A 20478-nucleotide genomic window follows, 5' to 3' on the forward strand; every position below is an offset into this window, starting at 1 on the left:
TTCGGGTCTATATTTTATTCTCACCCAACAAAACTAGCGTCATTACTTAAACAGATGACAAACACTGGGAACGATTAAGGAAGAAAATGTCTTGAGTTCGATTTTTATGCTGATTAAACCTAAAATTGCCATGCTGATTTCAAAATTGCTTTTTTTGTAGCACATTTATTTGTGCTATTTATTCATGCACAACATAAATCTATTTTTTTTAAACTTATTTTAATTTAATTAATTAAAATGTAAATGATATAAGTGAATGAAATACTCCAATTAAAAATACAAATAAATGTGTATTTACATGATGTGTATTATTATATAAATAGCCGCTAAATAAATTATTTTGATATACATTTTTTTTTTTTTTTAACATTTTAAATCTTTTGTATATTATATGCATTGTCATTGGAGCCTACACGGATGATGTGCTTATTTCACGGAGAACTTACACGGTCGCCCCCGTGTGGCGCAAGTCAGCATGGCAAGCATCACACTCACACCGTGACATCATTGTGAACGTATTGTTTTTATTGTGAACGTGCAATGATACAAAAATAAAACAGTGTGATGGAAATAACAATAAAACATCTTCTACTTGGTGACAACGTTGGATTCGATGGGTGGCACGCACCATGCAATCCACAGCTTTGCCTTTTTTTTTTTTTTGGTACCCCACCCAAAAACAGAGCGCAGCACCAAAGTGTCACTGAGTCACCGAGCTAACCTGTCACCGCTCCGTGCTTGGCGGGCACAACTGGCACAGCAGAAGGCGGCGTAGTACAGGTTGGTGCACAGGTGGGCGTAGACCACCAACTCGCAGTTGGCCAGCTCGGGCTGGTCCAAGCACGGCGTTCCCAATGCTGATGAAGATGATGATGATGTCACGGCCACGCCTGAAATGCACAACCAGCTTTTCAAAATCCAAATGGGACAAGCCAAAAGTCACAACAACTTAAATGTACAGTTTGTAACATATATATATATATATATATATATATATATAGGGCTCACCTACCTGTATGCACATCTTTGGCGACACGCACATCGGCCGAGGCACTGGCCGAGTAGACGCCAGCGTAGGCATTGCACGTGTAGGTGCCCTCGTCGAATGCCTGCACATTGTTCAGGATCAGGCTCCCGTCAGGTGACACCTGGACTTTACGTCCGTCAGGACGCACTGGGACGCCGTTCCTACGTCCCGAGGAAAAGCCATGATTATGCTGATGATGATTTAATACATTTGAGAATTCTGACTCTCTGTCTTATGGTGTTCCACGAGGTTCAATTTTAGGGCCCCTGCTGTTTTCGTTGTATTTTCTGCCTCTGGGTTTCATCTTAAGAAAGCATGGTATTTTTTTTTTCAGTGCTTTGCAGATGAGAGTCATATCTATACACGAGGACAAAATTGTTGGTACCTCTTAGATAAAGAAAGAAAAAAGAATAATACTAAAAATGTAATGAAAAGTACAGTACAGTAGCCATTCACTATTTTGTGCATTGTCATATTTGCAGTTTTTGGGCTCTGTATTTTGATAGATGTCTCTTTTCTCAGAAGAAGCGGATGACAAAAAAAGGAAAAGAAACCCCAAAAACGGATGAAAATTAAGTTCAGTGAAAGCGAAGAGAAAAACTATTTGAGCAACTTTGCAAAAACAGTTAATTACATTCAAATCGACATTACTATGTTATTATTCTTTTTTCTAATTTGAACTACAATACTACATAGTGCCATTTCTCTTATTAAAAATCACACAAATGTTTTGGGGTGATTTGAGTGACGAGCTGGGCCACAGAACAAATTAAATTTGTAAGTCAAGGTACCACTGTAGTTACAAGGGGAGGTGCAGTACCTTGACCAGCCGATGCTTACGTTGTCTCCCGACGCCATGCAGGGCAGCAGGGCCGTGCTGCCTTCAGGGACCTGGATGTTGTCGGGAGCTTTGGTGATTTCCAGGACGGCTGAAGGCGCAACAACAGACATTGGGGTGAAAAAAAGAGAGACATAAATTCAAAACACTGGTAACTTTTTTTGAAATGAATGGAAATGACAATAATCCCCCAAAGTCAAGCAAAATCTTTGCAATGTGTTCTTAATAAATACTTGTAATATTAGTAGGTTTTTGCAGAGGATGAAGAATATACGCCTGTGAGTTTTGTATTATTGTCTGTCCACATATTTGTGTTCAAATATCCATTTCTTAGAGCATGATAAGACTGCTACATATATGCTATTTGTTAGCCAGTTTACGGCGTTCCCAATTTTGTTTGACAGTTAAGATGACTTTAAAGCAAAGTGTAGTATGTGGTATGTCTGTAAGTATGTGGTTGTTTTAAATACACAACACGTAATTGTCTTTGTTTGCTGTTTAGTTTGACATTAAGTTTTCTTCTTTCTATTTCAAGATTTTTTTTTCCATGCGCGATAATTGCAAGTATGACGGATGACATGATCACCTTGGACTATGAGCTGTACGCGTCTCTGCTTCAACTGATGCCGCGCGGAGGCGGAGCAAGTGTACACGCCGGCGTCCTCCGTCCGAAGCGACTCGATGAGCAGTGCGCCACCTGACTGCTGGACAAACCTTATGGACACGCGTTTTAACTTTAGATTTCAATTTGACATGCAGTATTGCTCACTTTTAAGTCAATTCATCTCAAATATGCCAATATTGTGAATTTCTTTTTTTTTCTTCGGACTTTGAATGTAGACTATGGCCATTTTAATTTTGTGAAGCAGTTTTCGGGTGAATATGTCCATTCAGAGGCATTTTGTGTGGACAAAATTTATGATCAAGACTTTTTGAAGGCGCACTACACTGAATGTTAATTTTCAGGACTTTTTGAAGGAATTGTACGTGTATTACATGCATTCTTGAGACTTTTAAAAGTCATTTTGCATAGAATACATCCATGAAAGTCCCAAAATTTGACATACTATATGTAGAATAAGAAATACCATCCAGATGTCTTGAAAATGTACATTTACAACACATATTTAGAAAATCTTGAAAAGTGACAATCTACCTAAAAAAAATCTTGGAGATTGACATTCTATACAAACACATTCCAAAGGTCTTTAGAACTGACTTATTCTTCAAATGTTGAATATTGAGTATTCTACAAAATAATCCTTGAAAATTGAGGCATTCTACATTTTTAAAAAATACTTCCAAAAGTCGGAAGAAATTCTTGATAAAAATCCTTCAAAAAGTATTGAAAATTCTATTTAAAATTCTTAAAAGTGTTTTGAGAGTTTATTACATAAAATGCCTTAAACAGGTTTAAAAAATGTTATGTTCCGAATAAAAACCCTTGCCGAAGTCTTCAAATTTGACATAGTCTGTATTTAATGTCTTGAGTATGTTTGAATATTATATATTCAACATAAAATCCCTTAAAAAAAAGTCGTGAAAATTTAAATTTTACATGAAAATGTAGGTATTCAAGTCGATTTGGGGGGGAAAAAAATGCCTTCAAAATGCCTTGAAAACGACTTAAATCCCTTCAAAAAATTCCTGAAAATGAACATATTCGGCAAAGTAAAACCTTTAAAATACCTTGAAAATGGACATCCTTATTTGAAAATATAACAAACATAAATGTGCACATACCTGGAGTCGCTGAGCGTGCGTCCGCCCCGCGTCCACTGTATGCTGACGTATCGCAATGCTGCTGCGGGTACGACGCTGCACGGCAGTCGGACCGCTTCTCCCGCCCGAGTTTCCACAAAAGATGGGGCCGAGCGCTCCAGGGTGAACCTGACCGGAAGTAGAACACATAAGTCCGTACTCCACTTCCGCAAAGCTTCAAAATAAAAGATAAGGAATTTTACTCTCACCCTGGTGAAAGTTCGTCCGTGGGCAAGGGGGTGGGCTGCGGTTGGGACGGACCTTCTACATATAGGTTATAACATTAAAGGGACACATTCATGGGACGGCAGGGCGCAGACCTCCGCCAAGGCTTTACCTGAGACGGTCAGGTAAACGTAGCGGTGGTCTCTCTCCTGCTCCCTGGTGGCCACGCACAAGAACCAGCCGGCGTCCAATTTGGTGACGGGACCGAGCAGCAACGAACCGTTGGGCTGCTGCTTATGTCTGAAGCAAAGAAAAAAAAAGAAAAATTCACTCTTAAAACCCAAATTGGGTCAAACCGACACGGTCCATTTTTGACCCTAAGAGTGTCGTGATTCAAATTCGGACCTGCGTGACGTCAGCGCGGCTCCATCCTTCCTCCACTCGACCACCACTGCCGCATCGGACGACCTCGCCGCCGCCGATGGAGGCGGGCTGACTCTGCAAGGCAGCACCACCGTTTGGCCCGCCAGGGCCTCCACGGCGGACGGGTCGGACTGGTCGATCCTCACTTGGGCTTGCAAAGTCAAACTGGGGCGAGCATGGAAAATGTCACTTTACGCTGGCACTTTGACGCGGGTCGAAGTGGGCATAAAGAGTGCCACACAAGCAGGTGACGAAGACGCATGCAGACACAAGACAACGACGCAAAGACGCAGTGCTACCTTGACTTAGGATTTCAATTAGCTCCGTGACTACACTTGTAACAAATTGCTCGTGTCTAAAGTCAACTTTTGCCATTGAAATGAATGCAAAAGCCATTAATGCGTTCCAGCCATTCAAAAAAAACCCACATTTTTAGTATGTTCTTATATTGTATGGTAAAAAAGCCTAATGATATATTGGAATAGAATATAAAGAATTAAATGTAGACAGGTAGCTAAGCTGCGATAGTATTTATTTTTTCGCAGAACCGATAGAATATACTCCTCTAAGTATTGCTATGTTATCTGTCTGTATCTTTATAACATTTTATTTTACACCACTTATAACTGCCATGATGTTGATGCGAGTTTCATGAGCGGACATTTCACGGTGTGTTTGCATTAAGCTAGCGGACTTTGGTAAGACCAAGGTACGTGGTTTAACGCCTAACCCTTTGTTTTGTATTTAGTTTTACAGCTTGAAGCAACTGCGTATGGCACGCTCGTAACTCGAACAAGTCTTACGACAGGCCTCTTGTAAGTCAAGGTACCACTGAACTGTTTTTACCTTGAGGTTTTTAGTGACCACACTCGGACAAGGACGGGTGAGCATCACAGCACATTTTTATTAGTTTGATGGTGACAACACAGAGTGAGGTGACACACAAACACAAACAAGCGTAGGTGGGCACTGGTGAGCTCATGTCGGGTGGATTGTGGGAACACGAGTGGGGTAGGACGGGGCGGTGTCTACACATTTATTCAATCTGGTTTCCATTTGAGGGGGGTTTGAAAGGGTTCATTACAGGGTGAAGGTGGTGATTGAAAGGGGGTCGTTGGTTGTGGTAAGGGGGAATCGGGTTACTTTAGGAGCACATCCCCCCCTCTAAAGATTCTTACCTGGCCGCGGGGATGAGGTGCTTTTTCACGGTGACAAAGTAAGGCTTGCGGGCCTTCATGTAGACTCGGGCTTTGTGGGCAGTGTGGGCCACGCTGGAGGCTACCTTGTAGACTTTGGAACGTCCATTTCCGTTTCCGTTGGAGCGGCCATTTCCGTTTCCGTTCTCACCGTGTCCGTTCTCACCGTTTCCATTTCCATTGTTGTCCTCACCATTTCCGTTTCCGTTGTAGTGGCCGTTGCCGTTTCCGTTGCCGTTTCCGTTGGAGCGCTGTCCATATCCGGTTGGGCGACCGTTTCCGTTACCGTTTCCGTTACCGTTTCCGTTGTAGTGCTCACCATTTCCATTTCCGTTGGAGTGGCCGTTACCGTTACCGTTTGAGTAACCGTTTCCATTGCCGTTTCCATTTCCATTGTCGTGTTCACCGTTTCCATTTCCATTACCGTTGGCATGACCGTTGCCGTTCCCATTTCCGTTGTAGTGCTCACCGTTTCCATTTCCGTTCCCATTGTAGTGGCCATTACCGTTACCATTTCCATTGGGGTGTCCGTTACCATTTCCATTTCCGTTTGAGTAACCGTTACCGTTGGTGCGGCCATTACCATTACCGTTGCCATTGGTGTGGCCGTTACCATTTCCATTTCCGTTTGAGTAACCGTTTCCGTTGGTGTCGCCATTACCATTACCGTTTCCATTGGTGTGGCCGTTACCATTTCCATTTCCGTTTGAGTGACCGTTTCCGTTGGTGTGGCCATTACCGTTTCCATTTCCGTTTGAGTATCCGTTACCGTTTCCGTTGGTGCGGCCATTACCATTACCGTTTCCATTTCCGTTACCGTTGGTGCGGCCATTACCATTACCGTTTCCATTTCCGTTACCGTTGGTGCGGCCGTTGCCATTTCCATTTGAGTAACCGTTACCGTTTCCATTACCATTGGTGTGGCCATTACCGTTTCCATTTCCGTTTGAGTAACCGTTACCATTTCCGTTTCCGTTGGTGCGGCCGTTACCGTTTCCATTTCCATTTGGGTAACCGTTACCATTTCCGTTTCCATTGGTGCGGCCGTTACCATTTCCGTTTCCATTGGTGCGGCCGTTACCATTTCCATTTGAATGACCATTACCGTTGCCAGTGCCATTGCCGTTTCCATTGGTGCGGCCATTACCGTTTCCATTAGAATAACCATTACCATTACCGTTGCCATTGCCGTTGCCGTTTCCATTGGTGCGGCCGTTACCATTTCCATTTCCATTTGAGTGACCATTACCGTTACCGTTGGTGCGGCCGTTACCGTTGGTGCGGCCGTTACCGTTTCCATTTCCATTTGAGTGACCATTACCGTTACCGTTGGTGCGGCCGTTACCGTTTCCATTTCCGTTTGAGTGACCGTTTCCGTTGGTGCGGCCGTTACCGTTTCCATTTCCATTTCCGTTTGAGTGACCGTTTCCGTTGGTGCGGCCGTTACCGTTACCGTTACCGTTTCCGTTTCCATTTCCATTTCCATTTCCGTTTGAGTGACCGTTACCGTTGGCGCTGCCGTTTCCGTTTCCATTTCCATTGGTGCGGCCGTTACCGTTTCCATTTCCGTTTGAGTAACCGTTACCGTTGGCGCGGCCGTTTCCGTTTCCATTTCCATTGGTGCGGCCATTACCGTTTCCATTTCCATTTCCGTTGGAGCGGCCGTTACCGTTTCCATTTCCGTTGGAGTGGCCATTACCATTTCCATTTCCGTAACCATTACCGTTTCCGTTGGAGCCACCATTACCATTTCCGTTTCCGTTTCCATTTCCATTTCCGTTGTCGCCATTTCCATTTGCTCTGCCATTGGGCTCGTGGCAGACCCTGTGGCACTCCTCCTGCGTTGCGAAGTGGTTGCTGTTGCCGTGGCAGCCTCCGTACCAGAACTCGGTACATGTGCTGGTTAGAACATTGAAGAAGTAGCGCGCAGTCCAGCTGGAGCAGGATCCGGCAGCCTTAGGCAGTGAGCAGATGGAGCGCTCATCTGGACAAAACAAACACATTTTTCCTCAAATCACTATCGAGTGTGTGGCCGGGTTTTCATTGTTGACACTCACAAGGTGCGGGTGGGTCGCGGCAGCCCTCTCCATTGGGCCCAGCTGCGGGGGTGGTACGGTCGTAGCAGCACCCATGTGTGGTGGTGCGGCACTGGACGGCGTTCTCAGAGGGGATGTGGGAAATGATCTGAGCACACACATACGTACCACAGCAGTCATCAATATCAAGAATGAATCCATTTCTATCCATACTACAGCCAATGATACAAAGTATTGATACCCGATCCAGTCATATCAACACTGAAGCCTACGGTACATCATGATATTAATATTTGTTCCAATCGTATTGATGCTTAACATACGATACTTCACAGTATTGTATCAATAAAGTCAACATATGTTATAATATCAGTATCTGAAAGTTTTATCAATACTTTAATCTATGATACATCATGAGAGACATTTTTGACCAAGTTCTATCGATACTATAGCTAATCACACATTACAATACTGATATCCGATACAGTTGTATCATTACAGTAGTCTATGATACAGCATTGTATCAACATTCAATCCAGGGGATTTGATTGTTTTATTAATAACAAAAAAATTGAAATGTAATTATTTTTCATACTGAATTTGTAATTTCCATTGTACTTTTATTTTGTGATGTGATATATTTGTAAAATATTTTTTTTAATAATAAAGTAAATAGTTTAAAAATGTAAAATGAAAAAAAAATCTTTATAGAAGGAAAAAAACTAGAAGGAAATATTGTATGATTTTGTATATATATATATATATATATATATATATATATACACATACACACATATATATATATACACATACACATATACATGTACATATATATACATATGCATATATATATACACATATAAATATATATATACATATATATACACATATACATAATATATATACACATACACACATACACACTTATACACATATACACATGTACATATATACATACATATACATATATATATACATATATACATATACACATATACATATATATACACATACATATATATATACATATACACATATACATATATATACACATATACATATATATATATACACATACACATATACAGCCGGGATCGAACCCACGATATATATATATATATATATATATATATATATGGATGAATATATATATATATATGGATGAATATATATATATATAAATTATAATTAATTATATATATATATATATTATTTGTATTATATCTACATATTTTATATTATTATATTCATTTTATAATTTTATAATAATATTAAAATAAATTTTTTAAAATACATTCATGGGCACTAATACATAAAGCTATAGATAAAAACAATCATAGATTAAAAACTGTGAGATCCAACTAATTGTCAATGCATCATTGTGTCAAGTATTAATAATAATATTTGTAATTTATACAAGGATTTTACAAAAAAAAAGATTGGTTGAATAAAACTCTGCTGTTTTAATGTATAAAGCGGTTTGATTTTGTTAAAAAAAACACAGAGATCAAAGGAAAGTTATAAGTATTATTAAACTTTGTAATGACTTGTTAATATATTCTAGTTAAAAGTCTTACTGACAGTAACTAGAAGCCTATAATATACTGAGTAAACACAATAAAGTTGTGTCTAATGATGGTGCTGATTTTGGAGCTCTGTAAATTCTGCCTAGCAACAATTGACTGGGCAAAACATTTTCAAAAACGAGTAACTTTGTACTGTGGGTACGCATGATTCTCTCACCGCTCTGCCGTAGTCAGTACAGGGCTGCATGTTGCATTTCTGCTGGTCTGTGGGTGCCTGAGTGTACTGAGCGCAGTAGGCATCCTCGACCACACGGGGTCCCGACTCATCGTTGTACAGACAATCCACGCCACGGTACTGGAAGCCGCCTCCGCACTGGACGTCGCAGTCGTTCCACTCGCTGGTTCTCCAGCTGAGGGACAAGGGCAGCGAAAGTAGCTTTGTTGAAAAAAAAAAAACTCAGATCATTTATGATCTATGGATTTAAAAAAAAAAAGCATTCGAGAGGATGGTGACAGGATAGTGAAACTGAATTATGGGCCAAAATGATCACTTCAGACCAAAATGGCTGACTTCCTGTGCATTTTTGGGCATGGGTTTTTGACACTTTTCAATGGGTACAATCATGACAGAAAAGGCTACCAAATGTAATATTTTAAGTGAAACTGGCTTCGGGAACTGAATTTAAAAGAAGAATTCTAAAGGGCATTAAAGTGTCAATATGGCCTCTTCAAAGCACAATTGCAAACCTTTCTTTTCGGTCATGGCTTCTTGACACTTTTTTTTTTGTGAGTATACTCATGATAGAGATCCCTACCGAATTTGACATTGCTGAAACTGCCTTCAGGGGCAGATTATTATTATCTTTTTATTCTCGACGGTAAACCAGTCAAATTGGCAACATTAAACCAAAAACTCCCTGCGCACTTTTTTTTTTTTTTTAAGACTTTTTTTGTCGTCACGATAGAGAAATCTACCAAAATAAATGTTAAATTAAACTGTTTCTGGGGGCAGAATTTATTTTTTTTTAATTCTAGACAAGCCAAAACGGACACGTCACATCAACATGTATGATTTCCCGTACCTTTTGAGGCTTGGCTTTTTGAGATGTGTTTTTTTTTTTGTCTGTCTATTCATGACTGAGAAGCCAACCAAATTTCATGTTAGTAAGCAAAACTGTCCCCGGGGCTGAATTTTAAAATAAAATACTGCAGTCGAACTTTGTTGGGGGTTTCACTCACGAGTAGGTGATAGGGCAGGCCTGCACGTTGCAGGTTCTGTTGTGCTCGGGCCGGGCGTAGTATGGGCACAGGTAGTCGGGCACTGCCTCGTTGTCGATGGAGCAGTAGACGGCTCTGGACTGGTAGCCTGGTGGCGGTGAATGCGGCGGACGTTTTCAAACATGGCAACGAAACAAACGCCCAAGAGAAGTCTGTTCCTGGAGTCCGGAATTCCCACCTGATTCGCACTCTTTGCTACAGGCGGACCAAGATCCGAAGCTCCAGGAGTATCCCTCTGTGGGGTGTCCCACGGGAAGGTAGTACTCGTACTCCACACCCTGGTTGGGCTCCTGGCTGATCAGCTGCGACGAGCACATTCAGGAAGTTAACCATTTGGGCTGATCGCTGACACCGTGTCCCGCGTTGGAGACCCCGACAATAAAGCGTTCTCACCTCCACGACAAGCGGTTCGGTGGTGGGTCCGCGGCCAATGATGGACTCGGGAATGTTGTCGCCCTCAATGCCTCGTTGGTAGTAAAGCTTGGTGCCGGCAATGTGGGTGGCACGGGAGGACTCAAGGGACCAGTGGCCGTTCAGGTAGTAATCTCCTTGCAGGTTCTTGACGGCTAATCATACACAAATGGGAATCATTTATTTATTTTCAGGGCCAAAGAAGACCGTGTCGGGTGGCGTAGCTCATCCAAGACTTCCAGGGAGAATACAATCAGAGTTTTACCGAAGTAATTGCGTGAGGGGTGCTTCTCTCTGATGCTGATGGAGGTGGCTCCAGCGGGGATGGTGAACATCTGGTTGTAACCTGCAGACAGGCGTGGGAAAGCGGGGTCAAGACTTGGCAGATGTGAGAAAAAAAAAAAAAAATCACGTGTCGTGAGGACCGTACCGTGGGCTAGACGCTGCGTGTCGAAGGTGTTCCTGACCAGAGAGCAGGTCTGTCCGTGGCCCCCGCACTGCAGGCAGGGGTCCTCCTGCATGTGGGAGTCCAGCCTGTTGTCGCAGCCCATGCGCTGGAAGACACAATTTCAAGTGAAAAAGTTCACAACCATGTGAAATCATTCTCAATATGCGAATGGGCTTTGTTTGGCTTTTCTTTTTGGGTAGAGGATGCTTGACGATGTGATAACAATCTAGCGCTAGCAATGGATTGGTCCATCAATGAACGTGTTGCTCTCCTACCATGCAGACTCCCTGCACACACATGTCAGGGCGTCCAGGGTGGCAAGGTGTCCCGTCCTTAACGGTGGCACTGTGGCGGTAGACGAAGTTCTCTCCCTTTGGCACGCAGTTCAGCTCACAGGGGTTCTCGGCTGTCACAAGGAAATATGATCACTTAATTAGCGTTTTTATTATCATTCCACCACTTTGTGGTCCTTGTAAAACTTCCACATTGCTCGGACTCTCCTTTGTCACTTCACTTTGTCCAACCATTCCAACTTCAAAATATTCTGCTCATTCGTGAATCGTGACAAATCGTTAATGATTTTTTTTTTTTACATTCCCCGAAGTCCCAGACTTTACAGCATTTAATATTTTCCATGACCTAAGTCTTTCACACTTCTTAAGTGCTTCTAACAACAAGCCGTTCATTTCAAGCAGGTCATCCACTGAACGATTATCACATTAAACAAATTCCAACTTTTTTCAATAATCCACATTTTCCATGACAACATTAACACACCAGTGCACATTTTCTTGATATTTTCACATTTTCTGATATTTTCACATTTTATTATTTTCACAATTTATTTGATTTGATCATTTTCAACTGCTATTTAAAATGAACTTAAATCTATTGTTTAGCCTTAATTTTTCACATCTCCCATCTGATTTAAACCATTCCAACCTAAAATTGATCAGCTCATTTGAGACAACTGCTTTCCTTTTAGTATTTTGCTACATGTTCAAATACCGACTGCTAGCATGTTAACGTTTGAGAAATTGCCCATCAAATAAAGTACGTGTATGATGAGATGCAAAATCTTTATCAATCACTCATTCCAGCAATTCTCATTGTATTAGAACAACAACGGATTATTTTTAACATTTCTATTTCTCACATTTCACTCAATTTCCAGCACTTCATTGAATTCTACGAGTCGGCATTCACTTGTTATTTCGACAGAAAATATCCAGTTAATATTTTTGTTCATTAAAAATGATTGAGTGTAAACTGACCTCCGTAATAAGGAACCCAGTCGTAGCGCGACCCCTTGAAGTCAGTCCCATCGAACTGGGAGCACTGCTCCTCGCGGTAATCCTTGGTTCCCGCAGGACACTCCTGATTATGGAAGTTGAAATCGTTAAACATCGCTAGTACTATAAACACAATAAATTGATTATTAAGCAATGGCCGTATTGCCAAATATGCATTTGTTTACCTCGGTGTTACAGGCCAGATAAGACTTGTCAGGTCCAACACAGTTGTGGCCTCCGTCATTCCTGTTTAGAGGGAGAGAAAAAGACAAATATTGCAACTGCATGCTAATTAGCCCGCTAGCTGCTACTAGCTGCTCCACGCGTATGCTTAAACGTAACTGAAGGCTACTTAACGATCCCGTTATTTAATTAAAAAATATATTAAGCGAAGTCTACACTTTCTAAAGAGCACGTCATCAGCCATGAATACATTTAATAAAGTTTTGAAAATGTAAATAATATATATTTAAAATAAGGGTAATGATTTACGAATACATAAGTTAGATGTTTCTTATAATATAAACATATTATTAGCAGAAATACAAATAAATAAAATATAAGTCACATTTGAAAAAAACAAAAGTCCCTTATAATCAGAGGAGACAACAATTATTTGATGTACAGGGCATATGAGTTCATCAGCCATAAATATGGGTAATTTAAGAGCACAAACCAAAATGATGATGTGGGACTTCCATATACCCCTGAGGTTTTTATCCAGGCCGAAATTGAAGAGATAGAAATAAAATGTGAACACACATTTCATCCTCTTCCAGACGACGCCCCAAAAAGACGCTCGTTGTTTGACTTGGACAGGCTTCCTGCCAACTGCTCGACGACCATGCCAACTGTACACGTACAATGCGGGTGTGTGTGTAGATGCAGCACACTATTAATATCAGGATAACTTTCTGTGCCTATTTGGGATTGGGCTCTTGAGACCTTTTTGTAAGTTTAGTCGTTATAGACACGTCTATGAAATTTCATGATGCAAAGTGGCTTTGTGGACTGATTTTTTATTTATTTATTTATTCAAAAAATGGCCAAGACTTCTTCAGCCTTTTTTATGGGTCTACTCATGATAGGCATGCCTACCTAATTTCACGTTGCTAAATGAAATTGACTTTGTGGGGGCTGTTTTTTACTGAAGCGGTTCAAAGAATGGATGGATGGATTTAGAGTGCGCTACCAAATCAAATGGTCGCTTCAATCCATGATGGCAACATCCTGTGAGTTTTTGGACATAGGTTCTTGAGATTTTTTGCGTCTGCTGTCTACTTATCAGATTTCACATTGCTGAGTGAAACTCACTTCGGGGGCCGATTTTTTTTTTTAATTTGTTTTATTTAGCGTACACTCTAAAAACAGTTGGGTTAAAAATAACACAATTTTGGGTAAAAAATGGACCGATCCACTACTTGGGTCAAGCTGACCCAGCTTTCTGTGTTGTTTATGTAGAAAACAACCCCAAAAATGAGTAGTTTGTTACAAAACAACTTGAGAAACTCTGCTGTTTTGTACAAAACAACACAAGAACGTGGGTCAAACTGACCCAATTCGTGGATCGGTCTATTACAGAATTGTGTTTCTTTTAACCCAACTGTTTTTAGAGTGTTACCCTTCCAACTAAATAGCTGCTTCAAACCAAATCCAAGTTTCTTTGGGCATTGGATTCTTGAGATTTTTTGGTGGGCTTCCTTGTGATAAACATGCAATACCAAGTTTCACATTGTCAAGTGAAACTGACTTTGGGGGCTGAACACTCTTAAGTACATTTTTTTCATTCTAGAGTGCATTACTACAGAGCCAAAATTAAACAAAAATGTCAGACTTATGTGCCTTTGTGGGCTTAGCTTCTCGAGACGTTTTGGTAGGCTTTCCCCATGATAGACATGTCTGCCAAATGTCACATTGCTAAGTGAAACTGACTATGAGGGGCTGATTTTTTTTTCTCTTTTTTTTAACCCCAGAGTGCGCTATAGAGCCCAAACGGCCACTGCAAACCAAAATGTCAGACTTCCCATACCTGTGGGTGATGCAGTGTCTGGTTCTGATCATCACGCCACCGCCGCAGGTCCGACTGCATGGTCCGTATGCACTCCACCCATCCCAGTAATCCTCAGCGGACACCTACACGCACAAACACAAACACACACACACATATAAAACTTTTAAGACACTATTCTCACACTTTACATGTGAGATATCATGTAAGTGTTACCAAAAGGGCTGGAGCCAGGACCAGCTGGAGGAGTAGCAGAGGCAGCATCATCGTCGTAAATTATTGTTCCCTGGAGGAGGTAAAAGTATGGACAGTATATATGAGTGTTAATCTAATAGCTACAGTTTGAACATACTATGATTTAAATATAAGAAAAAAAAAAATCTTGTACTCAAGTATCGATTCCTTTCAAATGTATTTCACATACAAGTTAACTCAAAATGACCCTAAATAAAAGTCTGAAAACAATTTCGAAGGACAGCATGCAAAAGCATTGTACTTCCAAGTTAACAATTGTACTTAACAAATGTACTGTGCTGGCATTTAAAAAAAAAAAAAAAAAGTTCAAGCCACTGTAACGTTACGCAGAGTTTCATGAATGACTAGAGGGAGCCCGCTTACCACACTTTGAAAATAACTCAATTTCTAGAGCAACAACAACTGCAGCTGTAAGAAAGACTCGGAACAATATTCATTTAAATGAAAATATTTGTGATTTTTCGCAGTCATTTAATACATGAAATAAAAGACAACATGAGTTTACTTGTTATGAAATGCAAAAAGAAATGTTTTGAAGCTAATTTATTAATACGATTTTAACAGGGATTCTGCTATACAATTCTGCACTGCATTATATACTGCATTATTTTTGTCTTTTTTCCCCATCTTAACTATACTTAGTTAGTGCATTTTTTTAATCTTACATTTTTTCTTACTTTTGAACATCTTTTACGTTATTGTCATTCTTGTTTCTACCCTTGTATTTCTTTTTCTTCTCTTTTAAAATTATTTTACTTCCTTAAACATTTTTGTACCTTAAATGTAACTTTAATTCCTCTTCAAACCTTTGATGTCATTTATTTCATTATATCTATATTTTAGTTTTCAATGTAAAATGCATTTTTTAACCTTGAATTAATTTTTTTAAGCTTAAATGTCTTTTAATGAACCCCATTTACTTTTTTAATTTTATTTCATTTATTGTTTAACTTTTTCTTTTATCTCTCTAAATCTTTAGGTTTTAACCTTAAATTTATCGGTAATGTTGTTTTTTGCTATTTGACCTTGAATCCTTTTCAACTGTTATGAAAAAAAACTTTATTTTATTTTTTAACCTTAAATTATACTTTGTTTTTATCTTCTTTTTCCCTAAAGTTATTTATTTATGTCTTTTCCCCATTTATATTATTTTAGTTTTTCAACCTTGAATTTTTGTTTTTAACCTTACCTTTATCTGATTTGCATTTCTAACCTTAAATCTCTCTCTCTCTCTTTTTCTTTTTTTTTAACTTTAAATGACTATGTAAACCTAGTTTACGTCCGCAAACATTTTCTGAAATGATTTTATTTGTGTAACGTTTAACGTCCTTAATCGCACTTCCGGTTAATATTGGTCTCTTCGTCTTTTACTTCGTACATTGTTGACATGTCTTACTTCCGCTCGTGTTAGTCACGTTTACTTGACGACGTTGAACTTTTTCTCCTCCTCCTCGTTTTTTTTTTTTTTTTTTTTCTAACTTTCCCAAAAAATAGTTCCACTCAAACAACGCGGAGACTCGGTTAGTACTCACCGGGCTCGGTGCAGTCGAACTCGGTCTGGTTCAGAAGGTTCCTTGCAGCTGGACTCAGTCCGACAGATGAGTCCAAAAAGAGCTACGGTGCCCTCATATATGCGGGGGGGTGGGATGAAGAGGTGATGGGACGAAGGAAGGAAGGGAAGGAGGGAGGTGGGTTAGGGTGGGAGGACGAGGCGGGGGTATGGTTTTGGGGGGAAGGGGGGGGGGTGTATTGACACATGCGCATAGGGAGCCCAACTTTTTAATTCCCCACCACTTTATGGGCAGAAGTGATGTTACAGAAATCCATGTGTTTTACAAAACAAAAAAAAAAAGTCTGCTAAAAGCAGTGACGTGAAGTAAATTAGTACAAATACTTCGAATCGTTACTGTGACGATGTTTCAGGTATCTGCAGTTGTACTTGCTTGAGTATCTTTATGCTTTTACTCTCTACATTTGAAAAGAGATACCTGTACTTTCTTCTTTTTCTAGAATCTTATTTTAACCCGAGGATCTGTACTTCTACTGAAGTACAATTTAAGTAATTCTACCTTTGCGGGAGAGAGAGAGTTTTTTTTTTTTTACTTTCTGAAGGTTCTGTAATAACAGTGACTGGTACAGGTCTCGTGCAGAAATGGATGAAAAAGTTTTGACGTTTGTAATAAAAAATGGAGGAAAAAAAATAGAATATTCATCTTTTTCTTTTTTTTTTTTTCTCAAGAACCTGACATTTGACCTGGGATGTGTACACTTTTTTAAAATATCCATTGATTAATTAACTAATTACACACAACTGCACTAAGGGAAATCAGAACTAAGTTGTGGTTATAACCAGGTTCTCAAGTAAAGCACAGCCGGCGGGAAAAATCGACTTGAGTATTTGTACTTAGTTACTTGCCGCTACTGTTTTTGGGTGCTTATTGTGGCGCACGCGTAATAGCAGGGTGACACGCCAGCACCACGACAACTTGGACTGAACCAGGATGATGAGCACATCTTCATCATATACAAGTACTGCATGTACTGTACTGTACTATCATTTATTCACGCCCACGTTGTCATTTGATTACAAGTTGACCAAAAGCCTCACTTTCTATTTAAACGCCTCGCTTTTTATATTTCAAATAGCGGGCTCTTTATGTTAAGAAGGAGTGCAAACTACTAATTGAGTCGAGGTTCTCAAGGCCCGGGCAGAATTTATTTTCAGACGGGAGGCGAACAAAAGAAGAGTTTTGGAATTGATATGCATCCATTTTCAGAAGCGCCTGTTACGTAAAATGGGTGAGGGTGGAAAAAAAGGACAATACTGTAGTTGGTTTTAAGAAGGCAATAACTCATTCTGATCGATTTAAACTGTCTAATCCATAATCAATTGACTTAAAATGAATAAATGAATAGAAAATGAAACTACATTTTAATGAAGTAATTTTAGGGAAAATGTCTAGGCTTGATAATCTACTTGATACTATACTTTGAAACTTTAACTTTATTCCAGGTTTGAAACCCGAACTTTGGTTTTAACCTGCCCTTTAAAGCCCTTACACACACTTGATACCCTACCTCAAAACCTTAATTTGAATTTTAATCCAGGTTTTGAAACCCTAACTTTGGTTTGTAATACTTCTTAAAGCGAAACTTAAACTTTGAAAGCCTAACTTCCCCACTTATCGTTTATTTCCCATTTAAGAGTCTTGCAATATTTGCTGCATTATTTAGCCTTTTTGACCTTCTAAATTGGTCAATTTAAATCGATCAATTCATTTATTTTATTTATTAATCACCTTAAAAAAAAAAATTCATTGTAAAAAATAATTTCGCCATTTACGTTTGACTTGTTTTGTTCATTTTAATTTTTTTTTTTTATATGAACTTCATTTATAAAATGTGCCGGCCCATCTGTTTGAGTTAATAAAGAAAAAAAAAGTTCATCAAGTTTGCGCTAAATGGTAGCCATGGGATGATTTACAGTGGGAATGGTCTTTAACTATGTCAAAGGGAAACTTTTATTTATGATGGTGAGAAAACGTTCCATACATAAAAAAGTCACAAAATGTCTTGGCGAATTAATGACATGAAACAAACAAGTTCATAAATAAACGCTGAATGTCCACTTTTCAGCTATGTGATTCACTAATATCATAACGCCATCATCGATGAGAATGAAGTCGAAATATTGTGATGAGCTCATTTTGCAAAACGAGAGGGCAGGGGCACTGTTGAAGTGGCGCTAGACAATCAAAACGCATCCCGCCCCCCAAAATATTGTTTGCTGAAAAAAAAAAAAAAAAAAATGGCGTTTTGAATTTACTCCATTTTATTTTGTCAAGTGGTTGCACAAAATAAAATCATGATTTTATTTTTTAAATCATGATTTTATTTTGTGCAACCACTTGACAAAATAAAATGGAGTGAATTCAACAAACCTTTTCTCATTGTATACATTTTTTTGACTTGGAAAAAAATGCATACATTCCAATCATTTTTTTCAAAAAGTGAAACGTGTATCGTATTATTTCACCACACACAACGTGAACTATTTCAAGCCCCTTTAATGTTTCAATTGTGATGATTAGGGCAGAAAGGTATAGAAAAAAAAATCCAGTATGTAACAACATTTGCGTATTAAAGCGCATTAAAGAAATATGCCCTCGTTATTTTTTCAAGGCGGTGTGGCATGGAGGCGATCAGCCTTTAGCGCAGTTCAGGTGTTATCGTAGCCCAAGTTGCTTTGGTATTGGCCTTCAGATCGTCTGCATTTCGGGGGTTTCAATGGGGTTTGATTCTGGCGAGCTTGCTGGCCAATCAGGTGCAGTTATTCCACGGCTATTAATCAAAGCAATTATTGGTCGTTTTATCCTGGTGGGCAGGTGCCAAATCCTGCTGGAAAATAAAATCATTGTCTCCAATAAGATAGTTGGCATCGGGAAGTATGAAGCGCTCTAAAACTTCCTGGTAGACATCTGCGTTGGATGTGGACTTGATTTAAAAAAAACAAAAAAAAAAAACAGACCCACCCCAGCAAATGACAGCATGACTCCTCAAACCATTACTGACTGTGGAAATTTCTCACTAGACTTTTTAGCAGTTTGACTTTTGTGCTTCTTCAGACTCTGGCACCTTGATTTCCAGTCTTACAATAAGTCTGTCATGATATTCAAATTTTGTGAAATACTTTTTTTTTTTTTTAAAAGTGTCTTTCTGCCATAATCATCAAAATTGGAACAAAGGCTTGACATTTTTGACTTTACATGCAGGAAACCATAATAACACACAAGTTTCCCATTTCCCCCAAAAAAATGATTGAAATAAATGAATTTCCCCCTCAATATATATTTTTTTAGGCACCCACATGATACAAACACATGTGGTTTGTTTCAGGCTCAACTGTTGTGAAAGCGCTACATAAAGATGAGTTGAGTTGAATATATATAGTACATACCTCTATGTGTGTGTGTGTGTGTATATATATACAGTATACACTCTAAAAGCAGTTGGGTTAAAAATAACACAATTCTGGGTCAAAAATGGACCGAACCACCACTTGTCTTAATTTGACCCAACTTTCTTGGTAGTTTTTTCAGAAAACAACCCAGAAAATGGGTAGTTTTGTACAAAACAACCCCCCAAAAATGGGCTGTTTTTTTTACAAAACAATGCAAGAAAGTGGGTCAAATTGACCCAGTTTGTGTATCGGCCCATTTTTGACCCAAAATTGTGTTGTTTTTAAACCAATTGTTTTTAGAGTGTACACACACACACATATATATATATATATATATATATATATATATATATATATATATATATATATATATATATATATATATATATATATATACATACATACATATACATACATATACATACATATACATACATACATATACATACATACATACATATACATACATACATATATATTTGTATGTATTGTGTATACTGTATATATTTTTCCAGTTATTTTCTCAAGTTGTCCCAATTGGACAACAACAACAAAGTGTTGCGTGTGTCCTGAGGAGACGCTGAGAATGTAGTTTATGGGTATGTTGGTGTTTTTTTAAAAGGCTTCCCAAAGTGACAATTTGGTTTTGCTTTTATGATTAAGCAACATTAAACCTTCAATCGGGCCTTTAATTAGCACTTTTCCATGAAAATCAAAGAAAGGCCAAAGGAATGGCACATCGGTGTAAATTTGGCCGTCGACTTTGGTCTGAACGTGCACAAAAATAACAGCTAAACAAGATTATTTGGGAATTTTAGAGGGGAAATGGCAAGTGTACACCCTTTTCTTTCGAA

At 39.1% G+C, this 20478-nt stretch overlaps 1 protein-coding gene across 3 annotated transcripts; it reads right to left on the reverse strand.

Moving 5' to 3' along the window:
• Window positions 1-504: 504 nt before the first annotated feature.
• Window positions 505-16349, reverse strand: paplna (papilin a, proteoglycan-like sulfated glycoprotein). 3 transcript variants are annotated; one of them, XM_086050518.1, is made up of 22 exons: window positions 16197-16349; window positions 14626-14695; window positions 14431-14534; window positions 12587-12647; window positions 12384-12486; window positions 11385-11515; window positions 11092-11215; window positions 10927-11007; window positions 10644-10816; window positions 10429-10552; window positions 10212-10338; window positions 9190-9382; window positions 7468-7594; window positions 5393-7394; window positions 4197-4379; window positions 3964-4091; window positions 3836-3887; window positions 3609-3755; window positions 2452-2579; window positions 1848-1956; window positions 1013-1188; window positions 505-890 (listed from the first exon to the last, which is right to left on the reverse strand). In XM_086050518.1, exons 2-22 carry the CDS (start codon window positions 14674-14676, stop codon window positions 709-711), a joined length of 4506 nt encoding a protein of 1501 aa, XP_085906644.1. In that variant the 5' UTR covers window positions 14677-14695; window positions 16197-16349; the 3' UTR covers window positions 505-708. The 3 variants fall into 3 exon arrangements, with proteins under 3 accessions (XP_085906644.1, XP_085906643.1, XP_085906645.1); XM_086050517.1 differs by having other exon boundaries at window positions 3836-3890; XM_086050519.1 differs by lacking the exons at window positions 14431-14534; window positions 14626-14695; window positions 16197-16349 and adding an exon at window positions 13078-13245 and having other exon boundaries at window positions 3836-3890.
• Window positions 16350-20478: the final 4129 nt, after the last annotated feature.

This window comes from Filicampus tigris, chromosome 13, assembly GCF_054856515.1.
Source record: "Filicampus tigris isolate MCC_2025a chromosome 13, RoL_Ftig_1.0, whole genome shotgun sequence".
NCBI lineage: Eukaryota > Metazoa > Chordata > Actinopteri > Syngnathiformes > Syngnathidae > Filicampus > Filicampus tigris.